This window comes from Leptonotus elevatus, chromosome 6, assembly GCF_054856555.1.
Source record: "Leptonotus elevatus isolate MCC_2025b chromosome 6, RoL_Lele_1.0, whole genome shotgun sequence".
Classification (NCBI taxonomy): domain Eukaryota; kingdom Metazoa; phylum Chordata; class Actinopteri; order Syngnathiformes; family Syngnathidae; genus Leptonotus; species Leptonotus elevatus.
In genome coordinates, this window is record NC_141244.1 from 27,091,321 (window position 1) to 27,119,269 (window position 27,949).

A 27,949-nucleotide genomic window follows, 5' to 3' on the forward strand; every position below is an offset into this window, starting at 1 on the left:
TGTCATTGGCCCTTTCATTTAATGGACAATACAAAAAAATACCTTTAAAAAAATCATATCATCATGTTTGGATTAAACAGAGAAAAAAATATGTACAAAAAAAACCAATCCACCCAAAAAAAAATCACCAGAAAGCTAAAGTTATTTTCTAGTAAACGATGAAAAATATATTTTATAATCTGCAGTACAGCTAAAATCCATGAAAAGATAACAGTTCAAACAAGTGGACTGTTCACTGTCGAACATTTCTGGAGTCTTCCGGCATCACTATCCATCATCCTCTGCTTGACGTAGTTGGAGCGCGAGGTTAGCGGCTCGGCTAGGAAATCTCCAGCGGGCTCTCGCGAGCCGGAGTGGGACGGGCTGGCGCACTCCGCGAAACCGCTGTCGACCGTATCCAAGTCCACGCGGGGGTAGCCGTCGTCCGATTGCTGGTTGGAGGCCAGCGAGGCTCTCTCCGCCTCTTGCAGCCAATCGTTGAATAGCCGCTCTTCGTCTTGCCCGCCCACTTCCGCCTCCTCCGCATCAGAGTCCAGCAGCTCCCTGTAGTTTGGACCCGGCACTTCCTGCCCGTCCTCTTCGCACACGATCACCGTGTGAATGGACACGTGTCGCAATTGTGTCAGCGGGGTGGGGATGAGGAGGAGGCGGCCCGCGGGTGGCGCCTCGTCAGCCCCTTCGGATCCGGCTTTGTGGAAATGGAGCTGCTTTTTGGTGATGTTGGCCATCTCCTCGAGCGAGGTGTTCCCAAACAAGTCGTGCTCGCTGAACACGGGCTTCACCCACTCCTGAGACCAACATTTGCAGGATGCAAAAGAGACGTTTCATGGAAGTATTAATCCTCTAATAATACCACATCAAAACTGAAAGTCATCATACTCATAAGACAAGACTATCAAACAGAACCGGCCCATCAGGGTATCCAACCCGGCACTTGGGAAATAAAAGCAATCGCAATTTTTGAATAAAATGAACCACAGTTGCTCATTTTGTCCAGCGGAGGGCAGTACTGTACTGATGATCACTTACTACTTAGTATTTTCTATGCAATTCTATGTGCATCCACTAGTCTAAAAATGGTATCTGATTTGTATTGCGTTTGTGGAATAATAATTAAGCAGATTAATTGATCCGTTTTCATCCCTCTCAGGGGCTGACATTTTATCCACCAGTGCCCTCTGCTGTCAACTGAAATTGAGGTCAAAGTGCATTGCAAAAGTCACATGACCTAAAAAAACTAACAAACAAACAAACAGGTGAGCTAATAGACTGTAAAATGTTCATGAGGATTTGTAATCAAGCACAATGGAGTTGTATGTACGTAGATTGGAAATGTCTGCGTGGAAAAAAAATGGAAGATGGAAGGTACTTTGAGGGAGAGATTCTGCGTCAACCTTTTTTTTGTAGTCGACTTATCCACGTTATTCAACTTACTTTCCCAGCATTAGTTGAAGCATTTTGTCTTTGATACAGCTTTCATATTCGATTGTCCAGGTGTACCTGATGTGGTCTCATTTTGGAGCGACAACATTTGTCTTGGTCATTTTTCTTTCAAGATGGAACACAAACATCAACCCACAGCTCATCATCACAAAAAAAACAAAAAAAAAAACCTGCAGGCCCCTCGCAGCCCCCGCATGCAAAATATTCACACCAGCTAGGCGGGCCCCTCGGTGTGACTTTGACGGAAACTCCCAGGCAGCGAGCAGGTGCAGGAAGTCCCCCCTTGCGTAACGCCGCCTGCTGGCCGCCAGTGGCCGCTACACACCCTCTCACCTTGAAGTGGCCTCCGTAGTCAAGGTAGAGCGGCTTGAAGAAATCATGCGGCGAGGACACGTACGTGCTCAGCTGGAATCTTTTCAGCAAGAACCTGACAAGAATCCAAAACACGTCAATGTGCAATGTGTAGTTTGCAGGTGGACCTCATGTACACACTCGTGTATGGGCGAACGACAACACAAGTTGGGCACGCTCATTTGCATAGGTCAAATTGTTTATTTAAAAAATAATTCATTATCAATTTGAAGGGTGTCATTTCAAATTCATGTCGTTTTGTCTTACTAGAATAAAGTGTAATTGCACATCCATTACAGTAGGTGGCAGTGGCACTTTCATTATAGACGAATGGTATTATTTCGGAGAGTTGGACGGGGCATGACATATTTTTTCTTCTTGGGGGTGGGCAGAACAAAAACGGACTCAGAAGCACTGATTTAAGAGCAATACAAATAAACTGGACTTAACTTGAAATAGGTCAAATTGTTGAAATTAGCATTCGTCTTTAATGATTTACAATACATTCATTAACCAATTATATAATAAATGTAACAATCATTAACAATATGCAGACTAAATTAATAAAAAGTTATAACTCATCAACAATAACTGTAAAACAAACAAACAAAAGAAAAAAAAAGGAACATTGTTGAACCTTGTGAGGACGAATGATTCCGATAATGGATGGATGGGAAAAAAAAAGGCTAAGAATATGCAAATCCGTTGGTATTGAACCGCGAGTATGAGGGGGTCAACTGCATGTAAAACTATTTTTATTCGCAAAATTTTTCATCAAATTATTTACAATAAATTCCAGACATTTTTAACAGATGCCCGACCAATCCCAGCTAATCTAGAAGCCAACCATTGATGCTCGCCGTCAAGTCAGCCAAGTGTCCCGCTACATCATTATTCGTCTACAATAAAATGGATGAACCAATGATCCAAAAAGATAAAAGTATGTTATTGATATTTGTTTGAGCTGTGTGTTTTTTTGGGGTCAAGTTCTCCATAAATTAATTTGAACTTGTGTCACATTTGCAGAGTTGCGACTCGTGACTTCCTGTCAAGCGCAGCGTGCTCGCCGTCTAAGCGCTGTGTGTGTGCGCATGTGCGTGTGCTTTCTCGCGCTGCGGGAGGCCTTGCCAGGAAAGGGTAAAGGCAAAGCAGTGATAAGAAATATCATCATCTTCCGCCGTGTACAGGAAGTGAGTCAGCGGCGGCGGCGGCGGCGGCGTTGATGATTCATGCCGTGTCCGAATTGGCTTTCACTTTGCTGTTGTCTTTTCAACTGTCTATGAAATCAAGTCAATGGAGGAAATCGCTCGGTTTGCGTTAGTACTCACAGTTTTTGAGAGCAAGCCAGCAGCAGCCCGGCGACGGGGATGAGGACGGCCAGGAGGATGTAGAGCCAAAATGCTTTCACTGGCGCACACAAGAAATTCCTCAGTCATGTTTTATGTTCCAAACTAACAGTTTTCATTTTGTGTGCTTACTGAACGCTGGGACAAGCCATCATGCTACTGTGACTTCTTTGACTTAAAAAAAATATAGATATAATTCAGTGTATTTTTTTGATGATATGTCCAAAATTTCAAATTAAATAAAAATGTTCTTATACGTACACACATGAGATGGTAAAAGACAAAAAATAAATAAATACAACGCATCAATTAAAGCAGAGAAAAGGGCAGGCTGCATTGGACCAATTCTGCCAAATAACTTTGTTCTCTCCGCTACCAAAAAGATCAGAAATGGGACAAGGAAAGGCGGCAGGAACACAGTCAGACACTCGTCAGTGCCTGCTCATTTTCAAAATCGAATTCTGCCCCAAAACAGCCACTTCCTTGTCTCGGCTGCAAATCGTAGCAGAAAAGGACAGAGAGAGAGAGAGAGAGAGAGAGAGAGAGAGAGAGAGAGAGAGAGAGAGACACAGCAGGAACACAGTCAGACATGACTTATTGTTGGAATTGAGTGACTCCTCTGTGTTCCATTTGGATCCCATTTGCCGACGTACACAACGATCTTCCTGCCTTCTCGCTTACCTGCGACGTCTGCAGATTTTGTGGCCGTGTTTGTCCACTTGACGGCCGAACTCCACTCGCTCCACGGGCCCTGAGACGGATTGGCGGGGCACAACTTGGCCCGGACAGCCGCGCTACACTTGGCACGGGGCGGCAGCTCCTCGTGGCCCACCAGGAGGAACTGCTCGTCCACTGAGAAAGAACGCGCTGGATCCTGACCGAGCAAAACACATCTCAAAAATCGAAGAAGAGAAATTTCTCTGTCTTAATTAAGGTTTACACGTGATCTCATCTGGACCCCGTGGACTCGAACTTGACTAGAAGTGGATAAAGGTGGACTTGGCAACAAGCCCTGATGTCAACAAATGCTTTCGAGGAGCCTCACGTGGAGGTGGTTTGTTTGTGTTGAAGTCGAATCATTAAAACCACAGAATACAGTCATTTATGTAACTTGGGTTGACGACTGCGTACTGGTCACGGTCGATTTGTGGATGATGCATTCAGAATCAGCATTCCCACTCGATAAGCCTTTTTTATTTAATGGACTGTATAGTGTAAAATCCCATAAATAACACTCATAACAACAATTTAGTTTTTTTTTTTTTATACAACGGGCTTGACAAGAAAGGAACGTTTTTTGCACTGTTTTGACATTTACCAGTATCTACGCAGTACACCTAGGGTTTGTAAAAAAATAAATAAATAAAAAATCACTGATTTATAGCACGCTTCGTGTACAACATAACTCACATAATTATTGTCATTAAAATAGAAACTTTAAAAACAGAGTTCAAGAGATTTAAGTAAAGACATGAAAAATACTATAGCTTACTATAAGATTCTGAAAAACATCATTTAAAAAATATTTTTGAAAGACCTTAATCTTAAGTACCTGGATTGAAAAGCATTATGCGTTAAATCTTTATTCATTTATATTACTCTCAAGTATTGATGGGTGATTTGGGGGGAAGGGAGGGGGGGCCGTTTTAGTGTGCGATTCTGAGCACAGCTCATAGAAAAGCTAGTATTGAATTTGGTTTTACCGGCAAGAGACCCGGGCTGGTGCGGATGCGCAGCGTGTACGTCAGGCAATCGTTGTTGTGGTTGGCCAGGTCCCAGGTGATGTTGTAGAATCCGTCGTCACTCCTCACTCGCACGTTGAAAGGCGGCGGAGGTTTCACTGGAATTTATACAAATCAAGTGGAAGGCTCAGAAGCTGCCATGAAAAATTCAGATTTGTTTATAGTCTCAATTTGAAGCGGGTGGCAATAAAAGGTTACTTTTGAATTCATTGACTTTGTTATGTTTTTCCATTGGACTAATTGTGCACGACTTCACGTTTGCACTGGATAATATCCACATTATACAGGCCCGAATTCATTTCATTTTGATTTGAAAAACAAAACTTATTTAATAAGAAGTTATCCATATTTCTTATCATTTATAATGTGGCATCATTAGAAGGAAAAATGTCTTCCAATTAGTTAATTAATTTTTTTACATAGTTAAGTTATTATCCAAAGTTAATTTCAAAAAATGGTATATCCTTGGGGCGTCAGAAGTTATTTGATCAAAACCCATTCAATCCAGATCAGATCCAGATGACACAAATTGATTAAAGAAAATGTGACTTCTACATCTTCAGATGCACATTTTAATATCCTCGTTCGTTCCGTTTATGTCGGGTGAAAAAAACAAAAGGCTCCGGATGCAACTGTAAGCATGCCAGTTGCTGCCTTGGCGGAGGTCTTACCCGCGTCGTACAGCGCCCAGCTGGACATCTCGTTATCAGGGCCGCCCGGCGGGCCGACCGCCGCCGCGCATTCGGTCCCGATGGCGGCGATGAGGGAGAGCTCTGGCGGGTACATGGCGCACCAGGACTGAGGAGGCGTCACCTGGCAGCTGTCGGCCACGTGGTCGTCGCCATCGCTACAAAAGCACACGAGGAGTCACTCACGGACAGTGACAGGCATAATCAATACTTATCTGATAACATGACAAACATGTCATTGAACACAGCATCCTCACCAGAGATGTCAATTATTTCAATGTACTCGTGTTTGCAGATAGCACAGACGTTTTACTGTTCAAAAAGTTTTGCTATCGCCAACCAATCAGAGGATGATAAAACGCTGCTGTCATCGCCGTGACGACTAATTTCAAATGCGACTAGTTCAAGAAACATTCCCATAGCTAACCTAGTTGAAGTTACCTGCGCATGTGAAGGCCGTGCACAGATTAAGTTGACGTGACAACACAAAGAGGCTGAATTCCGACACGGACGACGTTCAAGATGGCGTCAGGCGAGGATTACCTGCAGTTGACGTTAAGGCGCAGCGGCCGCGTCGGCGCGGAAGCGCACGAGCAGTTGATGAGGACGTTGTAGTCGGTGGAGCAGGTGACGCCGCAGGTGGAGGAGCTGACTGCAGCCAGATAGGAACGTTACGTTTCAGGACATAAACCAGGGCTGGGCAAAGTATAGTTTGTGGGACATCAACTTTTACATTCTGACGGTAGAAAACCACCAGCAAAAATATCACCGTATTAAAATGTCTTTTTTTTGAATATTTTTTAATATACAGTGCTTCTCAGTTATTTTTTGTCACGGCCGTGTCTCGATCTTCCTGGCATCCGTTAAATAATTCAACTTAGAATTTACAATCTAGCAGTTGCCGTTTGTATAATATTGCCAGCATTAAACATTTAAGGACCGGAGAAAATGCGCTCAGAACTTTTCACTAATAATAATTGGCAGGTTGACTTTGCCTCGACCACCTCTACCAACAACACATTTTTTTTTTCAATTGTAGTAGAAGTCAAAATGTTGTGTATTTTTAATTTGAAAACGTTGTTTCAGAACCAACTAGCTTGTCTCACCTAATAGTTACTGGACTTTATTAGGTTAGTCGGAACAAAAACACCAGATTCAGTCCGTTTTTAATTCACAACGATGAAGCAATGTTCAGCATTATGCATTTCTGACGGTGGGAAATTGATGGCTTGACTTGGCGAGACACGGTGAGAAAAAAAAAGAGACACATACAGTAAATGATAAATGACGTACCGCCTTGGATAAGCATTGCGAGGTTCCACAGCATCAGCGATAGGACGGCAGCCATGACGGTGCTCGGAAAAGCAGGAAACACAACCACTGGAAGTAAATATAGCAAAAAAAAAAAGGTTAGCGTGCCACGCAAAAAAACACTGTTAAAAAAAAACACTATTTAAAATGACGAATATCTATTAAGAAGAGGAAGAAATCCATTTACGAGTACATTACTTTCAGTTTTCAAAAGCAGTCCTTAAAAGTCTTGAAAGCCATTTGTTCAACCTCAACACAAAAGGAAAAGCTTACCTTTTTAATTTTGGACGCTGCAGACATGAAAAAGCTGATGATGTGCGAGAACGCCCAAAATGGTCACCACGGTGGCGTCGGCCGCTGTGATGTCAAATGTGGTCACATCGCCTGTTGCAACGCGGCTTCCTCACCTCACCGCTGCAGACAAGAGTTAGCGAGCGCATCCTTTTCTTTTACTTGCTTTAGTTGTTCCTCCTTTTGAACGCCTGCAGAAGTCAACAGGTGCCACCAATATTTCACAAAAGAACCTTGCAGCACACAGACAGACTTGTGACAACGCTTTTCACACGACATGTAAATTTTACCCTATGACTCAATACAAAACCACTGCAGTTTCGGTACTGAGATGATCCAAACAATAATAATTGAAAAAAGACCCTTATGTCATGCGTGCCTGCAACAAGCACTTAATGAGGGGGTTTCAGTGTGTTTATGTGCGTAAAACCCCTCATTTCACTATTGACTTCAACCTTATAGCTTCAACACAGTTCAAAGACATCCATCCATCCATTTAACTTAGTTCAAAAATACTGGCCCACAAATGAAACATACGTGAGGGTGTCCTCAGTTATGAAGGTCGGCAATCTGCTCAAAATCTGGGGGGGTCGTGTGAAACGAATAGCAAATATCCGCACACATTTGACAACCATTATAAATGCATTGTAAAAAAGAAAAATGATTTCCCATGATTTTTTTTTCTTCAAAAAGTGAATCTGCGGGTAACAGCGAGTACACACAAACGGGTCCACTGTACATTTTTAAAAACCTTATGCATAATATCAAAGAAAATGTTGCATTTGATTTGCAGGTATTATTTTTTGTTTACTTGAGGTCACCATCCTGACGTTCTGCACTTCGGCATCTGTGACTTACAGACAGCGAATGAGTGTGGCTTTACAAGGCAGGGCTTGGCCGAGTGAGTGACGTGGGAGTCAAGGAACGAGTCGGCTTTGTAACATTGAGTTTGTGTGTTGAGGGTGTCAGTTGTGGCCGTGCAGCTAGTTGATTAATGCGTTTATTACGTACTGCTGGTTTACTTCAATATGTGTAAACACACCAAATTAAAAATGTCAAGTGATACAGGCCTTGTATTCCATTTCCCCCAAATTGAGGATCACAGTTCCTCTTGAGCAAAGAGCTGCCTCTGTAGGGTACATTTCTAAAAAGCAATAAAAACACGTTTGTTTATATACAGTAAGACTATTAAAAAATAAAAAAATCTTAATTGATGTATTTAGATTTTTGTTTTTTATTATCTGCAAAATGTTGTTTGCATTCTATATAAGTCACTGTGTAAGTTATCACTCTGAAAAGTGCTAAATAAGGAAAACTGTTTTTTACTTGATTGTTTGATATGTAGCCATCTCAATTGGAGGAACAGCCCAGTCCAGTATTGTTGTAGTTACACTCTTGCGCCACTAGGTGTCACTGCCTCAGCGTCGTTGGCTCCTCCACGCTTATCTGAGGCTGGTAAGTCTCCATTTAGTTTTGGCCAGAATTTGACCATTAAGTCATTTGGTACTCTGACTTCGTTTCTTCTCAGACTTACACTGAGACAGGAAAAACGTACAAAAGCCGCGACCGCCATTTTGCCGACTATTGCCTGGGTGCGTCAGGGACCAACGTAGTTTATCTATGTATTTTACATTAAATGAAATACATTACATGACATTGTACGCAATTAACAAGCACACGAAAGCAAATAAACATACCTGCTAGTTGTGACAGTCTGACAGGCAATGAGTCCTTTTATGGGGAAAGAAAATACATTTTACAAACTAGGACAAAAATATTATGTTGCATGACGACGTCCCGTAAAGTGACCGTAAGTGTTGTAAAAAAAAACAAAAAAAAAACGGACTAAAGTAACAAAAAGGTGAAAACAAAACCCTTCGGTATTTGAGGAAGAAGAAAATAAGTCACGTTGTTTAAATTGTAATTATTTTTACACGTCAAGACCCAACATTTTTTTTACATTGTTTATATTTATTCAAATTCGTATTTCTATATTAATTTTCATTTTGTATCCCTTGTCTAATGTATTATCAGACATCCGTATTGCACATGTGCAAAAATTGTTGTACAAACATTATTCAAATATTAATATTTATGATTATTATTCTGAAGATGAGAATGATGACGATACAGTATACCCAATAACCATGGCCAATCATTATTAATTCGTAATTATAAAAAAGCAAATGTTTACACGTTAACCATGGTCAATGCATGTTTACATATTGTGCATTTGTACAGATGATTACATTTGCATTTTTTATATTTTCAGTTTCCATTTATTTAATTTCATTTATTGTAGTAATTATAATCCCTCAAAGGGAAATTGAACCACTACTATCATTATGATTATTATTTTTTATACAGGAAGCTAAATTCAGTGGTTGATTATTTGAGGTGATGCCAGGAATCTACACCTTGTGGTGCACAGAACATGACAGGAAGAATTGCTATTGTGTGTGTGTGTGTGTGTGTGTGTGTGTGTGTGTGTGCGTGCGCGCGTACGCATGTGTGCATAAACATGTTTTGTCTGTGACCTTTTTGTCATTTCTCAGGAGGTGCCTCCACGGGTATGAGCATTGGCGAGCGTTGGGGGATGGGGGGGTTGTGTGAAGTGACCCGCACACGACCAAGCAAAGTGCTAGAGGTGTCTGTGCTGTGAGGCGGGTGAGCCCGGTACCGTTTACACACTCTAAGGTGGTGTTGAAGGTGTGTGTATGTGTGTATGTGTGTTGATGGCGAGTAACCACGTACAAACACTTATGTACTGTACTTAAGTAGATTTTCAGGTTTCTGTTATACCCACTAATGAAACTTTCATAAACAAATACAGTTTGTGTCCAAAAGCAATATATAAGCAAACGTTTACTTGCTCATGAAATGCTCTCACACATACGGCTGAAAATGTTTTCACAAATGCACATAACTGAAACCTTTTTAATGAAACGCGTGTGTGGTCAAAAGTGCTCTTTCAGAAAAAACATCTACTTCCGAAATGCTCTCAGGCCCACTACTGTTTAAATGTTTAAATTTTTTTGATCACACATACACGCACACAACTGAAACTCTCACACACTACTGAAAAGATGGTATCCACACGAGATAAAAAGTGCTGTATATGTAAAAGTTTACTTGCAGTACTGTAAGTACTTTTGTCATGCTCTTACATGTAGTACTGAAATATTTAGTTTCACTCACATACAACTGAAATGCTTACACACCCACGACTGAAACATGCAGTACTGATTATTTTGAGTGTTTTTGTGTGTGAGAGGAGGCCCAGAGTTTTTGTACATGAATGCGTTTCATAACATTATCTTTACCGAACTACTGTAATCAGTACTTACCAGCATTTTTTTTCCAGATACAAGTACCTGTACTATTACTTAAGTACAGAGTGAGTACTTTTGCTACCTGAGGATGATGGTGTGTGTATAGTACGTGTGTGTGTGTGTGTGTGTGTGTGTGTGTGTGTGTGTGTGTGTGTGTGTGTGTGTGTGTTGCAGCTGTGCGCGTGCTTGTGGATGTGTGGGTGTGCAAATAAGGGGTGCAAGGTCCAGGGTGCTAGTAGGGAGGCGGTAAATACAGGTTGGGAAGTGTTGAAGCGTAACATTTCTCTGCCTGTCCGTCCATCCGAGCACTTGGCCGCCCGTCTGTTGCCGGGCCAGACGCAGAAGCGACGGCAATTTGTGCGATTTCACAGCTCAGCGCATCCCGAAAACTCTTGACAGCCGTGCGGCCTCTGACGGGCGATGTCGCCATGCGGCGGGGCCAGTGGGCTTGTAGCGAGCTGGTGGTGAGCAAAGAGTGACTAGACGGGCATGTTGGAAACTGAAGAGGGAGCAACTTGTTGAGCCGCTTCCTTTTCTGAGCAAAAAAGCTTTTTCAAACACTTGTTATTCTCCAAGCATGAGTGATAGAGGCAATTCAACTCCAACAAAACTTTGTTAATTGTACAACAAGTGCTTCTCAATCATTTCTTTTATGCTCCGCCTTGGAAGAAGAAAACATATCGTTAATACAGTAATGGTAGAGATACAACAAATAATAACTTCAGTCTCTTAACTGCAACTGAGAGCTAATAGTCCCTACTCAGACTCTGACAATGAGAGCACCACTTCCACCTACTGTAGTAGATATGTAATTACACTTTATTCTAGCATGGCAAACAAAAAACATGTACCTTGGGGTCGCACAAGCCACCGATCAATTATCAAATTAATAGACAGCTATTTTGATAATGTTGTATAGAGATTTCGTTCAACTTTAAATGTTCCAAATTTCAGCCCCAATGAACGCAGACCGTTTGTCTTGTGTTTTTTTTTTTCTAAATAAGACATTTACAACCATCCGCGTAGGGTTTGGAAAGCCATGTTGAAAATCTTTGCCACTTTTCTGACGGATGTTACGGCACAAACCAGGGAGTCAGAATCCATTTGTCCGTTTGTGCATTTTCTGCACTGTCCATTTGAAACGGTGTCCTGTTTTTGTACTAAAGGATGGAAATGATCAGATTCATATACAAAACAATTGACAGATAAGTGGATTATCTACATTTTCATAAACCCTCAAATGCAAAGCATTCAAATGCGCAAAACGTAGAACCAATGAAATCAGACTTGCATAACTTGGAAAACGTGATGAGGTGTACAGGTGATGTCACATGACTTCCTGTGTATTTTCTTCTTCTTGACCCTTAGTTCAGGCTGTCCTTATTCCGGAAAAGTGTCAAAAGAAGAAGAAAAAATAAATCACATGCACAACTATTGTACTGGCAACTTGCTGGTAATGGGTGCTAAGAGCTTGTGTGTGGGTACCTAATAATGTGACCAGTGAGCGTACACATGCCACGGACAATCTTGACTCCTGCTCGCCTAATCTTACATTTTGGATTACTCTGTTGGCGGCGCTTTTGAAGCTTGGAGAATTTTTTTTTTTCCCGGGGGCTGTGCCCTTTAAATGGCTTAAATCCGTTCATTGTCCACTCAAACGCTGCCGATTGGGTGGCCATCATTATTTGGCGCGACGACACCACCGCTGACCTGCCGGGACTTCCTTGGAGGGCAGTTTTGTCCTATTTTAAGAAAGGACCAGCGACCAAGCGCTGGCGTGCGCAGGGTGCCCCCGAAGCAAAGATGCGCAACAAAGTGGCGGTGATAGCATTTATCGATACGCTGTGACTCAAGAGACACGATACAGACTCGACACGATTGCTGAAAATGGAGAAAAACTCAATGTAAACATTTTAGACCTTCCCGAGGCTTTAAAGAACAATGAAAACTTCTTAAGAATGACTTTGTTTCGGGCTCTATTTTCGTGACCGGTGCACCGCGCTTCGTAAATGTGCGCAGACATGTGTTGGATCAGGTGTTGATAATTCTGCACATGTGCAAGGTGGTCGGAGGGGCAGTAGGTCCACACCGGCAGCCACACTGTGGCGACGCTCATAGTTCACCGCCACCAGAGTGTGAACGTGTGAGCGCATGAATAATGTCTTCATTGTGAAGTGTCTTTGAGTGTCCTGAAAAGCGCTTTGCATACATAAAATACTCAGCATTATCTTTCGTCTACTTTGTGGGAACAACAACTGTTACTGTAGATTAGTTGGGGATCTACTCTGCCTCTTCTTGCTGTTAACTTATGCAAATTCAAAAACGTATAAATAATTATTTTTAATACCTTTGTCCTGCACTCCAAAAAATTTATTTATACGTAAAAAATAAATAAAAATAATATATATATATATGCTAGAGCATCCAGAAGGCTTTGATGCAGCTTCTGACACGAAGAGGTCACTTAAAGCAAGGGAAGCTGTTATAAAAAAAACGGCAAGCAGGTGGCAGCAGAGTATAAGAAATCTGCCAGGGCCATGTTGCAAAAAAGCTCTTTTCCTCAGCTGTTTGAAACAGTTTTGTTAATAATGTTAAAACTTAGCTATATTCTAACGCTCATTGCTGCAAAACGGAAACAGATACAAATATACTTTTTTTTGCTGATGAAAGAAGAGACTCTAATATTTCTTTTGGTGGGTTCCATGTTTTAATAGCAATAGAAAACAATATTCTGTGGATCTTGGAACTACAGTCAAAATCCAGTAAAACAGCCGGGAGAGAAGGGGGTTGCTTTAGTCAAAATGGCTGCCAGTGAATGAGTTATTACACTGCATGTATTCTAGTCGAGTTCAGTGCTGTCTTGCATGTTTTGGCACAATGTGGTAGTACACTGAAGCCATGCAAATCTAAAATCTGACCCGCCTGTATAGAAAACAACACTTACAAATCTGTGGGTGTGCAAACGTTGAGCAAGGAGGACTGACGGGAGGGTTGTGGGGCGTATTTGGTGATGCGCTACAAAGCGGCTGAGATAGTCCCCATTCAAGGGTTCCTGTGATAAGGAATGTCACCTGAGTGCTCTGTTTTGAGTGGAGGGTCAAGAGAGGGTTCGAGAGGAGTGGAGGCTTGTAAGTGTTGGCGGGATGAAGTGGGGGGGGGGGGGGGGGGGTTGGCGGAATCAGGACATCTGTTGGGGCTTTGGAGAGGTCAGCCACGGGACAGGAACCAGTCTTAATCCTCCCAGCTGGGCCCGCGGGAGAGGATTTGGACCCGTGCTCGCTCGCTGGCTCTCAAGCAGCCAAAGCCACAACACAAGCTAATTGAGCTGCGCCGCCCACGCTGCTCTCACGGCGCTTCCTTGTAAAGCCCTGCGCCGTGTCACCGCCGCAGCGGGGAACCTCTTTAATGTCTCAAAAAGAACGTCACGGATAACCTGGATTGGACGGGAGTCTTCGGACTGCGTCACTTCCTCAGGGAAGTCCAAACTTTTTGCATCGCAAACTGCCACAAATGCAAAATACACGCCGCAACGTTCACTTTTTTTTTTGCAAAGGTTGCAGGGTTAGGCTTATTTGAATTAGGATTTGTTGAGTTAAGGTCAATTGGAAATTGCAGTCATGTCTTGACTTAAGGCTGCAACTAACAATTATTTTGATAATCAATTTAAACGTTTTCCCCCCCCCAATTGATTGATGACTGATTCAAATAACATTTTCTTAATTTCCATCCATCCCAAATAATGCAGCAATCAAAGTTAGAATATATAAACTAAAATAAGTAAATACAAAACATTCTTTAATATATATATTAAAAAAATAAAATAACTTCTCAGATAATAGGGTTTGATTCTTTTTTTTAATTAAACAATAAAACACGCTTAATTTTCTCTCTAAAAAATACATTTTTAAATGTAAAATAAATAAATAAATGTATGTAGCCATGAGACTATGCCTTTTTTCTCAAGTAAATAAGACTTTGAAAATACACTTTTTCTAAAACGTATTTTTACTTTAAAAAGATGTCCTTTTACGAATAAATATTTTTGTCAATGCTGTCACTATTGCGGTAAATAAAAATGATTTCTTGGCAACATTTATTTTTCTTTAATATATAATTATGATATTTTTTTCCTTTGCCAGTATCGTGCATACATGTTGATGCCATTCTTATAAGCAGGAGGCACTTATTTTTGAAAGGTTATGCTTGTTCCATCTTGGCGAAGGTCCATTCTCATATTGATATGGGACCGCTCAGCTACCCGCTGTGCGTACGCGCGCGCGCGCACACACCCACGCACGCACACGCACACACCCACGCACGCACACGCCTAACGTTAGCATGCAGGTCTAAAGGGGGGGGGGGGTCAAGTGAAAGTTCTCTTTGCTGATCGGCCAACTGGAAAACTCCCAGGTTCGAAGGTCACAGATAAGCCGCCCTATTGGCCGACCGATCGGACGAGTCAAATTAGCCAGCAGCTCCCCCCCCCCCCCCCCCCCCACCCAGCAGCTGATTCGCTCTCAGTCGGCCACCCATGAAGCATCAGATGAGGCGCATGTCGTCGTTAGCGCGCGACATGAAGTCGGCTTGGCCGAGAGAGAGAAAAACCTTCCGTTTCGTTTCAGTCCGTCCGCCGCGACCTTGCGCTTCCATCAGCCTTTCGTAAGCGCTGATTTATGCGCCAAATAAATTTCTCTAGCGCCATCGGAATGCGCTCAAGGTGCGGGGTTGTCCGCTAGGTCAAAATGGCAGCTCATAAATTGAAAGCGCAAAAAAGGGAAAAAGAAAAAAGGAGTGGAGGGAGGATGACGACAACATTTAAGAAGTACAACCTATGTAAACGGTAATACTACTTTGACTTACAAGTTGAATCCATCCATGAGCAAGCTCCTATATCAAATGAATTTTCTCCATTAAAATGAGTTAAGGCAAAATGATGTAAACTTAACTCCATAGCTTCCGTTATGGCGAAATTGTAATTGTTGCGTTACAAAGTGACATTGCCCTCCACTGACTTGGCACATTGCGAGGTTTTCAATGTCCTTCCTATGCAAACGGTTTCAAAATGACCAAATCGAAAAAGTGGGTTGTTGCAATGCAAACGCAACCTCAGTTTCATCTTAAACTGTAAGTCCATAAACGACTTTTGTCGTAAAGTTGGTTTATGGCGTTAATGCGAGAACCTTACCAACCAGGCGACAGACTTTATTGTTTTGGAGTAATAACGAGCCCCGTTTGGCAGTGAAACGTGATTGAAATCATGTGAGTAATCCTCCAAGGAGGGCAAAGCAAGAGTAAAAACAGCCCGCCACCACATGCTACATCCGTTCAGAAAATTTTTCTTTCAGTCTAATCCTGCAAACAGACCAAACAACTCTTTGGTAGAATTATGGAATTAACAAATAGCGCTCCGAGTTATCGGCTTCGGACTTTGTGCTTTTATGATACTGAGATGGTGAGTGTGTGTGTGTGTGTGTGTGCGTGTGTGTGGGGGTGTGTGTGCGTGTGTGTGCAGCTCACAGTTCATGTTTCTCTCCATAAATTGCACCAGTGTGGCTCATTTATCTCCTTTTTAAAAAGGTTTTTGTAGCATGATGGGAGGCTCAGACTATTTTAAAGCAGGGCTTGGGTTACAAAAACACTTTTTCATGGGACAGTAAAAAAGATGAACGCTTACACGTTTTTATTTTAAACTCATTGGGTCGTGTTTTCCTAATGGGCAGCGAACCCGTTTTTTTTAATGCAATGGGTGAAAATGCAAAATATAGAGAGATCTTGAAATAAAATAAAAATATATATTATGCTACCCCCTCTACATGCTTGAAGTTGAAACTCAGACTTGCTAAAACACATTTAAGTTGTTCAACTTTAAAGTGCTCCTTGGCATCTGTCCGGACTCTTTTGCTCTTAAGAAATGAGTCTATCATATAACATCACTTTGAGGAGCCAAAAAGATTCTCACTCACAGAGTGGTCCAAATAAGAATTTGTCAATCCCGGTTAAAGCTTACTTATAAAAGGAATAAACGTTATTATTTAAACACTAAAATGTTTCATCAAACCATTCAATTTTGTCCAAGGAAAGTCTGCTAGCTTAATGCTGTGGAATCCAATAGACAGGCTAATGTTAAGAGATGTTACGGTAATTCTAAACTTTTAAACAACTGCTTCTTTAACACACAGCTATGGGACGGCAACACATGCAAACACCGCACAAACTGTGAACACCCATCAAAAAGGATCACAATATCGCGGGGCGCAAACAGTGAACCGCGATACAGCCGTGATTCCGTTGAACGGGATCAATACTTGATCTGATGAACGTCCACGCTTGCTTTGCTTTCATTTTTTAATGCTGCCTGCCTTGCAAATAACAATAACTTGCTAAGCTAAGCACACGGCCAGCATTTGATGCAGCGTGGCATCTTATATGTGGATGGAAATCAATAGTAACCCGTTTGTCTTAACGTTTTGGAAACACCCGAATTTCAGCATGCTAACATTTTCCCCTATTGGAAATCATTCACTCCAGAGTCAAACGATGGCCATAACCAAGCTGTGATTGACTGTACAGGCAACTAACGCAACGGTCTTCACTGTTGTACAAGTGTCAAAATAAACTCTTAAAATGTATAAACAAGCATTTCAAAATTCCATTGAAATAGTTTGCGTAGTAAGTAGCTAAACACAAATAGCTAACAAAGTATCTAGCTAAGTAGCTAACAGCCATTTGCATGCAAGAAAACTAACTAACTAACTGTTTATTTGGTCACATTTTGCTTATTTACTGACTAGTTAAATGACCACGTATTTGTCAATTTCATTTTGGGAATGATGTAACTAACGATTAAAATTATTTATTTTTTTTGACTTGTAACTAACTAAGCAACTACGGTTAATAGCAGCACTTTTCCCACCAGGATTGCGGACGGAGGAGCCTAATAAATGCGAGCGTCTGTAAGCCGACTGTTGCTCGTAACACGCTCAGTCACCAAAGAACTAAGTAAAAGCTTACTAGTGACATTTGGACAAACGCTTACGCAACGGCCGTTCAAAGCTTGGACGCCACATAAAAGGCTGACATGAGGCTTTTTTGGCCTCAGTCGGGCAAACCAATTAGCCTTTGTTTGCGCTAATTTGCCACCTGCAGTTTGGCACCGGCGGTGCGCCGGTACCAGGGGTCCCCGTCACGAAGCCGACCCTTGACCGGGACCCTCCAGATCAGTGAGAGCAGATGGGAGCCGGGAAGCTCACATTAAAGATGCCTAATCATGACAAGTGTGCGGAGTGAGATTGACTATATTTGTCCAGCAGCTCGAATCGCATTCAAATCATGATAATCGCACCCAAAAAGAAATGGACATCAACTTAAAGAAGGAATTTCAAAGCAACTAACACTACCCCATTGATTTCTTTACAAACTAAATATCCATCCATTTTCAGGACCGCTTATTCCTCACAAGGGTCGCGGGGATGCCGGAGCCTATCCCAGCTGTTTTTTTACGAAGTAGGTGGGGCAACACCCTCAACTGCTTGCCAGCCATTTCAGGCGTTACAAACTAAGTGCCGGTAGCTAAATAACTTCCTCACTCACCAACTAGCTAACTGACTAGTTAATAATTATCCTCTCATTCTAAATCCCGCTAATGTACATCCAACTAACTAACTAACTAGCCATCATTTTCATTTTGTGTAATCCTGCAAATCGCCAACCAACAAGCAAACCTCAGTAAATTTGAAAACCGCCATTTTCATTTTGCTGACTGACGATGAAGTAACTAACCATTTTGTTTTTAAGCGGTCCTGCTGACTAACTGACGGACAATAATTTTGCTTTTGCTTCATGGAAGGAAGCCCAACGGAGATGAATCAAAGCAAGGCTCCTCCATTGTTGTCTCTGGGTTGAGTCATGGGGGCTGTGGAGGAGGTTGAGTGGGGCGTGTGGGTGTTGTGGGGGGGTTTGGTCGGTCATACATGAACTGTACATGACCCGGAGGGGGTCAATCTGAGTGTTTGTTTGGGTTGGAGCGAGTTTGCCGGGGCTGATGCATTCAAGGAAATCAAGAGCGCGGAGAAAAAGAAGGAGGCGAACAGATGGGGGGGTTGGGGGGGGGGGGTGCAAGACGGATTGTGCCGGCTAACGGGCAGATGTTTATGAGCCATTATTTACAAGCTCTTTAATCTGGGCTATTTCCTTGCCCTTGGCAATGGCCGTCTCGCTGGCTTGCACTGCTTGAACCTCAACCCACCAACAACGCTGTCAACTCATTCATCTCCCCCCCAAGACGGGCGCGGATGAGGACGGAGGGAGGGACGCTTGTTATTAAAATGAAAGGATTGCCACTTTTTTCTCCATGTTTGAATGATGAAACGTCAACCTGCTGTCGGACGGGAGCAACAAACTTATTTTCTTCAACACAAGCACTCGTCTACATTTACTACCTAAATTGTAATATTTGTGCCATGGAATTATTTTCCCAAATCCCATCAGTCTGTGTTTGTCTTGGCTGTCCTGCTTCCAGTGCGTGGATGTGGATGCTACAGTTTTTTCTCTCTCTCCAATCAGTTTTCAGCCTCAATGTGTTGCCACGTCAACTAATCTGAAACTTTTCATTCGCTGGCCCTCAACGACATCAGCATTTTTGCGTCCACGGATTGTTTGACCAGAGCAAGCCAGCTACTAACTGGCAGTAAATCAGTCAGTTTAGTTATTTACGGTAGTTAGTTAGCGAGTAGGTGATAAGATGAATGCAGGATTACACACAATGAAAATGACAGTTGCCCTTAGTTAGACTAAACAAGTTGTTTAGCTACTTTGTTCATCTTAATCCTACTGATTAAACCAAGTAGCTAGCTAACCTGCTAATCATCAATTAATTCATTTTGATTTTGTCCAATCCTAACCACCAACAGTTTTGTTTGATTTTGTCAAATCGTAATCGTTTTCCTTTTTCTGTGATCCTGCTTCCTGCTTACTCGCTAACTGACTGATGATGGCAAACTTGTCGTTCTTTCCCTCAACGTATGAAGCGGCATGAGCACTTAACCCTGCTGAGAGGTCAGCCCAGAGGATGAGAAGTAATGCACACATGTGGAGATGAAGGCGTGATGAAGAGGCCACTACAGAGTTTGTCACATCTATTCTCCGTCTGCCTTTACCTCACAATTCCACTTTTTCTTTTTAATCCATCGCGCGCGCGCGCGCGGCGGCGGCGGCGGCACCTTCATGTCACTTGTAGGCGCACTTGAGCTTAATTCTCCCATCTGCTTGGTGAATATTAGCCCACTTGACGTGGGGATCGATCGGAGGTTAAAAGCTTGCGAGACCTTGGCTTGAGGGAGGGTTGCCAGGCAACTGCCGTATCCCCCCTCGCCACAGGCAAGTATAAAGATGTGTTCGCATGGAACAATCAGATAATTGCCTGTCAGCACAAAGTGCATTTTAAAAAAACGGCCAATATCAAAGTTATAAAATGTGCGTTCTCTAGTGAGTGAACTATTTTTTGATTCACTAAAATTCTGACAGAATCCTACGATTAACTCCCACAAATTGTATATTTCGGAGAGCCCCTCCCCCCTTTTTTTTTACTCAATAGAAAAATGTTATTTCATGACAAAAAAAAATCCACCGAACTACTGACTAACTGTAATTTTCATTTAACGTCATCCTGCTAATTACAACTTCTTAATTGGTCAATGATGCAACTGCCATTTTCATTTTCTGTAATCCCGCTACTTGCCTACTAGCTAATTTGCTAACCAACTAGTTAACTGCTACTTCCATTTTGCTTCATCCTGCTAATCACCATCTAGCTAACTTGCTAACTAATGAGATCATTTCCATTTTCATTTCTTCTATTCCTTCTAATCACCAACTGACTAACTAACTAGCTAACTGCTGTTTTTATTTCTTGTAATCCCACGTCCGTTCTCTCGTCTATTGCTGGTAAATTGCAGTGAGGTTGGAAGTGGTTGTGGGGCACACGGCCACCATCCCCAGCCTTGATTTCCATCCATCAGTGATTAAAACTCCCCCCACTGCCTTCACTCTTTCTCACTGACATGGTGACCTCAACCCCCGGACCTCCGCACGGCGGGGTCACTTAACCTTGAACCCAATTACAAGATAAGGTTACTTAAGTGTGACCCACCATTTAATGGCAAAGGCGGCGAGAGACGCGGGGGGGGGGGCGGAAGGGGGCCAAAGAAAAAAGCTGATACGCCTCTCAGTTAATTCACCTCGGTCATAAAGAACGCGGCAGCGGGCGCCGCCGCCACTTCGATTTCTCATGCAAAGTGCGACTCAGCAATACGTTGTCCTGATAAGATGGTCGCCAGACTGCCAGGTGCTTGAACCCGCATGAATTTGTTTTTATTAAATACCTGACTCATTATCAATACCGGCATGAAAACGTTGTGTTAAATTGAACTGATGTCATTCGTTGCTTACCGCCTGGATTTTCTTCTTCTACATGATCAGATCTGAAGCCAGCAACAAAAACTGGCAGGACTATGAAATAAGTCTCAAGGACTGACGTGAGAAATTGGTTTGTTTTTGGCCTAAGCTGTCTAATGTGGGCAGACCATGTTGATCAGAGTTTGGTGATCGTTTCGAGGATTCTTTGAAAATGAGATAAATAGCGAGATTCAACATGAAAATGAGCGGATCTGTGTAGCTTGACAGCACACATAAAAAGTCTCAAGGATCTTAGACCAAAATTGAGCAGGCAGCAGCCATTAGGAAGAATACAAAAAGCTAAATTGTGATTGATTGATTTTTTGCGTATGCCGCCTAATGTGGATGGCGCATGGCATCGGCATTCTCAAAAAGTATAAAACATACACGCCACATAGAAAACATGAAATTACAAAAATGTTACATATTTTTGACAATTTCTTGATTTTGTGTACAAACGATTTTTTTCCCATCCATCCATAGAAACATTTTCTCCACTCCCTTTTCACACACGGGCAATTTAAAGTCTTAAATCAAATGTTTTTTTCCCATTTATTTCCACGTCATCCTTCTCCTCTAGGTTCTTGTAAGAAGATTAGCCTAAGAGCTTTTGTTGTCAATATGTAATAAAATAAAGAAGAAGAATTTCAAAAAGTAATTTGAGGGGAAACAATGACATCCTTCATGTTAGCAGCCGGCTTCAAATAAAGCGCCGATTCTTGCCAAAAAACACAAGCGGAGAGTTTATTCTCTCCTCATTTTGGACCGCTGGCGTATCAAGCAGCTGCGTCCTGTCAGCTCGCTCCCAAGACACACACACAAAATCAAAAGTAAATATTTACTTGCATCTTAATCACTGATTTTCCATAGGCATTGCTTAACTCCATAGGAATGCAAATCCTTGGGGGGGGATTTTTATTGTATTTGTATTTATTTTTTTAAAGACATTTTGACAGACACTTACAAACTGAGCATACTACCATACTGACAGTCATACATTCTGTATATTCTCTCTATGGAACACCTGAATTGTAATGTAGGTGCTTAGTTGGGGACCTTCTCTGCATCTCATCTAGTAGACTGCAGTGCTAAAAAGAACGAACGATGGAGAGTTGAGGGCTTTATCGTACAGTTAATTTCACACGATCCATTTTGCGGTGATTGACTACTCTTCCCTGCTCCCCACTTTTTTGCCCTGCACCACAGACTTGGTTGGCTCACGCGGCGCCTCTTTGGTGGTTGCGCACAAACGGGACAGGTTACGCCGAACGACGGTGTCAGAATTCTGGACGGGGCAAGTTGCAACTTGTAGTTGAAAGTTGGGGCATGCGCAAGGGGACTGCAAACTGCTGCTTCAAAACAAAATGGCAGACTTCCTGTTCAGTTTTGGATTCAGTTGTGTCAAGTCCACCCGATTTCATGTTAACTTGTGAGAATCCTCAATACAATATTATCATCAGTTTGAATTTCCTCGTAAGTTACTGTGGAAGTACGAGTCCTGGAATTCAGCTGGATTGTTTCCTTCAAGTCAAAACCACTGACTTACTTTGAGACTTTTTTGTGCCTCTTGTCCACACAACTTCATGTTGATCAGTAAAACTGTTGCTGGGGGCTCATTTGCTCAAACTAACGGTTTATCAAGCCTTGATCTTATGATATAATGGAACCAGAAATGACTTGAACTGACCCCCAAATAAATCTATCAATGACTTGATTTCCACATCATTAATCTGCACATTTTCTGCTTCTGTCTACTCTTGACATTAAAAATGGAAGAGCAAGATGAAAGATTTAAGCAAACATACAGCGCTCCAACCACTGCGTTTCTATGCCATTGTCTTGACAACAGAACAAAACACCTACGAAAAAAAGAAAAACACTTGGGCTCAGAAAAGGCTAAAAATAAATGCTGGGTTTTAATACAGTCACCAGATTCCGCCGCAACCCGGGTCAAACCGGAGACAAAAAATCAGCTGAGTTCTAAAAAGGGGTGGGAGGCATGAGGGTGCAGTGAGTGTTTTGTTACATAGTGGGGCCAACGTTCTGGCATTTCACAGAGTTGTGGGGCCCACCTGTCCATGTGGGGCCATTTTGCTGGGCCCCACAAGTTTAGAGCTCTTTTTGAGGGTCAAGACTTGGTTTTAGAGTTTAGGTTTGAATTTGGGTTATGGTTGAGGTTAGGGTAAGGAATGGGGGGAGGCAATCATTTTTGATGGTTGGGGCTAGGAAATGCATTATGGCAATGAGATGGCCCCACAAAGATAGTAAAACAAACGTGTGTGTGTGTGTGTGTGTTGCGAGCAAGAGAATGAATCCGCTCCGGCCGTGGCCCGCTGACCGCCCGTTGAACCTCCCTCTGAACTCAAGATGAACCCTAAACTTCACCATCTCCCTGCGAGCCCTGAAACACTGTAGAAAACCTACAGAGTGACAAACGCACGCACGCACGCACGCACGCACGCACGCACGCACACACACACACACACACACACACACACACACACACACACACACACACACGTATTTAAGTGTCAATCTTAATATCAGACTTCATACGTGTCTGATTTTTGGAAGTCGATTTCAAAGAATCCGCCTTTTTCTAAGCGTGTCCCAAGACTTTTGCTCAGTACAGTGAATCCCCGTTTATCACATTGCAGACTGGCAATATGGGAAAATTTGCAATATTGACAGAGACTATAAAACTTTTGGAAATAATTTGACCACTCTCGTGCACTTTTAACATTTAAGCCATTTTAATGATTGATTAGTGCTCGTTGTCACTCTCATTTATTCTCCTGTTTATTTTTAACTCCGAGTTTGAGTTTAAACTGTAAAACTGCTGCATAAAACAAATCAAACATTGTATATGTTAATGACAACATTCTCAATTAAACCTTTTATCATTTCCTGTAACGCAAGTCTGCTAGCTTAATGCTAAAGATATCACAGCAAACTCCATAGTGGTACTAATGAAAATTAGCTTAGATGACGACATAGAGAAAATATAGCAATGTTGTCATGTTGCTCAATTGAATATTAAAATCTAATTCAGTCCTGTGGCCCATTTTTCCATTTAGAATTTCTGATCTGAGCTAAAAATATAACAATCAAACATTTGTCAGTTTTTTGTGTCACCTATTGTTTTTTTTCCTTCAAATAATCACCACTTAAAAAAATGGAAAGAATGACAGATGCACGTTGTGCCGAAGGATTTCCCTGCAGTGGCATCGAGTAACAGCAGAAACATGCGAGTCAAACTGCTGCAATTTGTAACCTCCCTCGTCAACCCCCCCCCCCCCCCACCCCGGTTTAATCCATCTATCTGTCAGCTCAACACCAGACAGAACCCGACCCATTGCACTCGGCGCTGACCTGTCCGTGACCCATCCCTGCACTCTGCCTTCCCTCTTCGCTCGCTGGGGGGGGGAGGGAGAGTTGATAAAACGCTAACGCAACTACTGTTGCTGCGGCAGAGGCGTGTGATTGTGGTGTGTGTGTGTGTGTGTGTGTATGCAGTGACTTTTTGACACGATTGTGGAAGCGAGAGAAGGCCGACCAAAGGGCGGCGCCGTATGTAGCCTGACTTGGACCACTTTAGAGTAAAGGCCAGTCCATTAGGGACGGCATGTCGACTCGTGGGGGGGACGGGACGCAGGTCGTGCAGCAAGCGGCAAAAAGCGCATTATTTGTGGATGGTTGCTTTGCACAGCGTTGGTTTTGTCCACAGAAGTCATTTTAGGGTTGATTTGGTCCTTCTCAGGGGCATATTGAAAGATATCATTGATTTTCTTCAGCCCCTGAAGCCACTTTCATCTCAATTTGCTCTGCATATCTATTATGAGTCGACCCCAAAAAGGTCTTAAGATGACACATGAAGTCAACTCTTTCCGCTTGAAGCCACCATTTTACAGTCGATGTGGCCGTTTCCAGGAGTCTTTCGAAGAATTAAGTTGTTGTACAGTATTTGGAAAATCCACCCCTGAAGCCAGTTCGATTTAGAACCATGACATTTGGTCAAAAAGCCTCAAGGACGAGCCTGAAAAGACACAGGAAGTCCGCTATCTTAAAATGGCCATTTTTGGGGGGGGGGGTCATTTTAGCCATTTTCAGGGTGCTTGAAAATATAGGAATGAAGTCTTGTCATTGAAAAAAAATTCAGCCCTTGAAGCTGGTTCGATGTAGCAACTTGAAACTCGGTAGGCCTGAGCAGATCCACAAAACCAGTCTCATGCTTGAAAAGACTCACTTGGAAATAGTGAATACGTCACGACTGTTGCCATCAAGTGCATTTGTGAGACGTGGCAAACCTAACCAAACAAACAGTAGAGAGAACCAATCAGCGAAGAGCGGAACTTACATATTTTGGGAACTTTTTACATATTTTGACCGAGTGGGAGTTGCCGTACTTGGCGAACAACTTGAGCGCACGCACATTCTTACAGATTAAATGTGCATGTAGCACTTTCTGCTCCGAGTCCTATCGGTGGCATTTCTGACGTCGAGACAGAAAGTAACATGACAACATCATGGAGAAATTCATGGATTCAAGTGAGAGAATGGCAACGTAAGATGGCCGCCGGTGGCTTTGTTTGTCCATTCAAGTCTGTAGTTGGGTTTCCATCCATCCATTTTTACTTGAATTTTCAAGAAATACGAAAATAAAACTGAATGGAAATGCTAGAAATTCGCAATAAAGTTTTTACTTCGAGGTGGCGGATTTTGACGCGCATCGAAAAAAGGGGAACGCGAATTTTGGCGATGGAATCGCTGGCAAGACAGGATACACGTTGCACGTTTTGACCGAATATTACGTCACACGTACGTTTGTAGTCACAAAGCAATAACAGACGATAAAGTAAGGTATGTTTGGGGGGGACGAATAAATTAAAGAAGCTAATATTAATGCAATTCAGATGGAAAACAGCAAAGAAAACATTAAGGTTTATCAAGAATTACAAAAGAAAACTCGTACATCGCAGGGCGCAGTCGCTTCCTGGTCTTCTTCGTCTTTTAAATTTTAAATGCATCTCTATGGTGTATAGCGCCACCTACAGCGGCGGAAGTCCCCTGTCTATTGGCAACAGAAAAACGGATGCAAATGGTCATAAGTCTTTTGCGCATTTTCAGTAAATTCACTTAAAAAATGTGAAACAATTGGATGTAAACTTGACTATTGCTCACGAAGGATACGTCGCAGCAAACAAACGAATTTGATTGTATGGTCTGTTCTGAACCGCTCGAACAGCGGCCAATGGCAGCCTTTCGTTCTTTCAAGTAATTGAGTCTGGCTTGCCAGGCTACGAAAAGACAAGGGAAGCCTAAATTTCTGTTTCACTCCATCAATTTGTCCATTTCTTCATGCCCTTCAAAGGATAGCAATCAAGTTATTATTATAATTATTTTAATTCAGACCCCATATGCAGTTTCCCTTAGCAACAAGAATGTGCTAGATTTTTCTAACATGAGTAGATTCATAAAAGAAAATTTCAAGAAACTACGCCGGGAGGGGGGGGAAAAAAACACAGGAAATCGACATGTTGGTTTAAAATGGCAATTTACAGGGGATCAAACTTTGCACACACATTGATTGGGCCCAGTGAAAAAATTGCTATTTTAAAGTTGCCATTGTAGCCACCTAATGTTTACTACTCCGATGTATCAGTAATCAGAAAAGGAATAGAAAAGCAGATCAGTCAATGGTTCGCAGATGCATCAACTATTCAAATCTATTCAATTTAGGGTTTATTTATTTTAAGATTACGAGGAGATTGGCGACAGCAACTCTGCTTAGTGTAAAGGGAAACCTCCAACGTAAATACGATAAACTGACAAGCAAACAGTTGGAAATGTATAACATGTATTAAGGCCCAAAAAAAAAAAAAACTTCAAAAAGTGTGCATAAAGTCCTTTAACAGGATTTTCTCAAACCAAATTATAAACAACAACAAAAATGGTCAAGTTCAATACCAGTTTACAATTAAATACAATCTGGGTAGGCATGTTCTTTCCTCTTTTTGTTTAATGTTTTTTTCTCTGTCTAATCTATTTGAAAATACTCTTAAAGTCCCTGTTTGTATTGCAAATGTTCAGTTCTTCCAGTATCTAAACGGATATGGGTTTGGTATCTGTTTAGTATTGGTTCGTGTATCGAGTAAATTCGTTTATCAGTTTGGTATCAGTTTAGTATCAGTTCGTGTATCGAGTAAGTTCGTTTATCAGTTTGGTATTAGGCCTGACCCACAAAAAAAAAAAGAAGAGATCTCAAGGAAACAAATATGTCCAATGGGCGAACAAAAATAGGAATCCTTTTGATTTGTCCTACCACCTTCCTGGGAAGTAGACGACCATGGAAATCTGAACGTCCCTAGTGGGACATCCACCACGTGGCATCCGGTCCATAGATGGCACACTTCAATCCTTTCGACAATTCTACCACTCCATAAAAAACAGCCTGCACAAAACATGCAGCGCCATTACTCAATGTGGAAAACATTGACACAAAAAATAAAAAATACAAGACAGCAGACAAAAAGTAATTTGTATATCTAACTCACATGGAGTCGACGACAAAATTCCAACCACGAGCCTGTTAGCTTAGCTCGCGTGCTAATATTAGCACCTGCTAGGCGCACGTGTCGTTCCTCTTTGACCTCGGCTGCTAACAGTAGCATTTCAATAGCAAACAATAACAATTCCAGTAGTCACAATCATCATGTCCTGACTGCTTTTACAGCTTAAACATTGAGCAATACATTGGTTGAAATAGGAAAGCTAACTTTGCACAATTCAATTAAAAAAACACTCACCAGGATTCGATTCTCCACAACATTCGAGATGTTACATTTCACTGTCTTTGGTAAAAGCATCACAGGATTTCGACTCCAACGCTTCCCAGTTTACAAAAGAAAGCTTTCCAATCATAAACTTCAGGGTTTTTTTTTCTTTCTTTTTTCGTTTAAATCAGAGCGGCTTTGCTTTTTTTTCGCTCTCTC

At 42.1% G+C, this 27,949-nt stretch overlaps 1 protein-coding gene across 1 annotated transcript; it reads right to left on the reverse strand.

Moving 5' to 3' along the window:
- il21r.1 (interleukin 21 receptor, tandem duplicate 1) lies at positions 1 to 27,949 on the reverse strand. The gene is given in 13 exon segments (XM_086079667.1): positions 1 to 260; positions 262 to 788; positions 1,777 to 1,870; positions 3,123 to 3,201; positions 3,822 to 4,014; positions 4,844 to 4,980; positions 5,554 to 5,729; positions 6,115 to 6,223; positions 6,865 to 6,951; positions 7,156 to 7,364; positions 8,871 to 8,904; positions 27,280 to 27,408; positions 27,764 to 27,949. Coding segments are annotated over 9 exon segments (1,398 nt in total). The 5' UTR covers positions 6,920 to 6,951; positions 7,156 to 7,364; positions 8,871 to 8,904; positions 27,280 to 27,408; positions 27,764 to 27,949; the 3' UTR covers positions 1 to 232.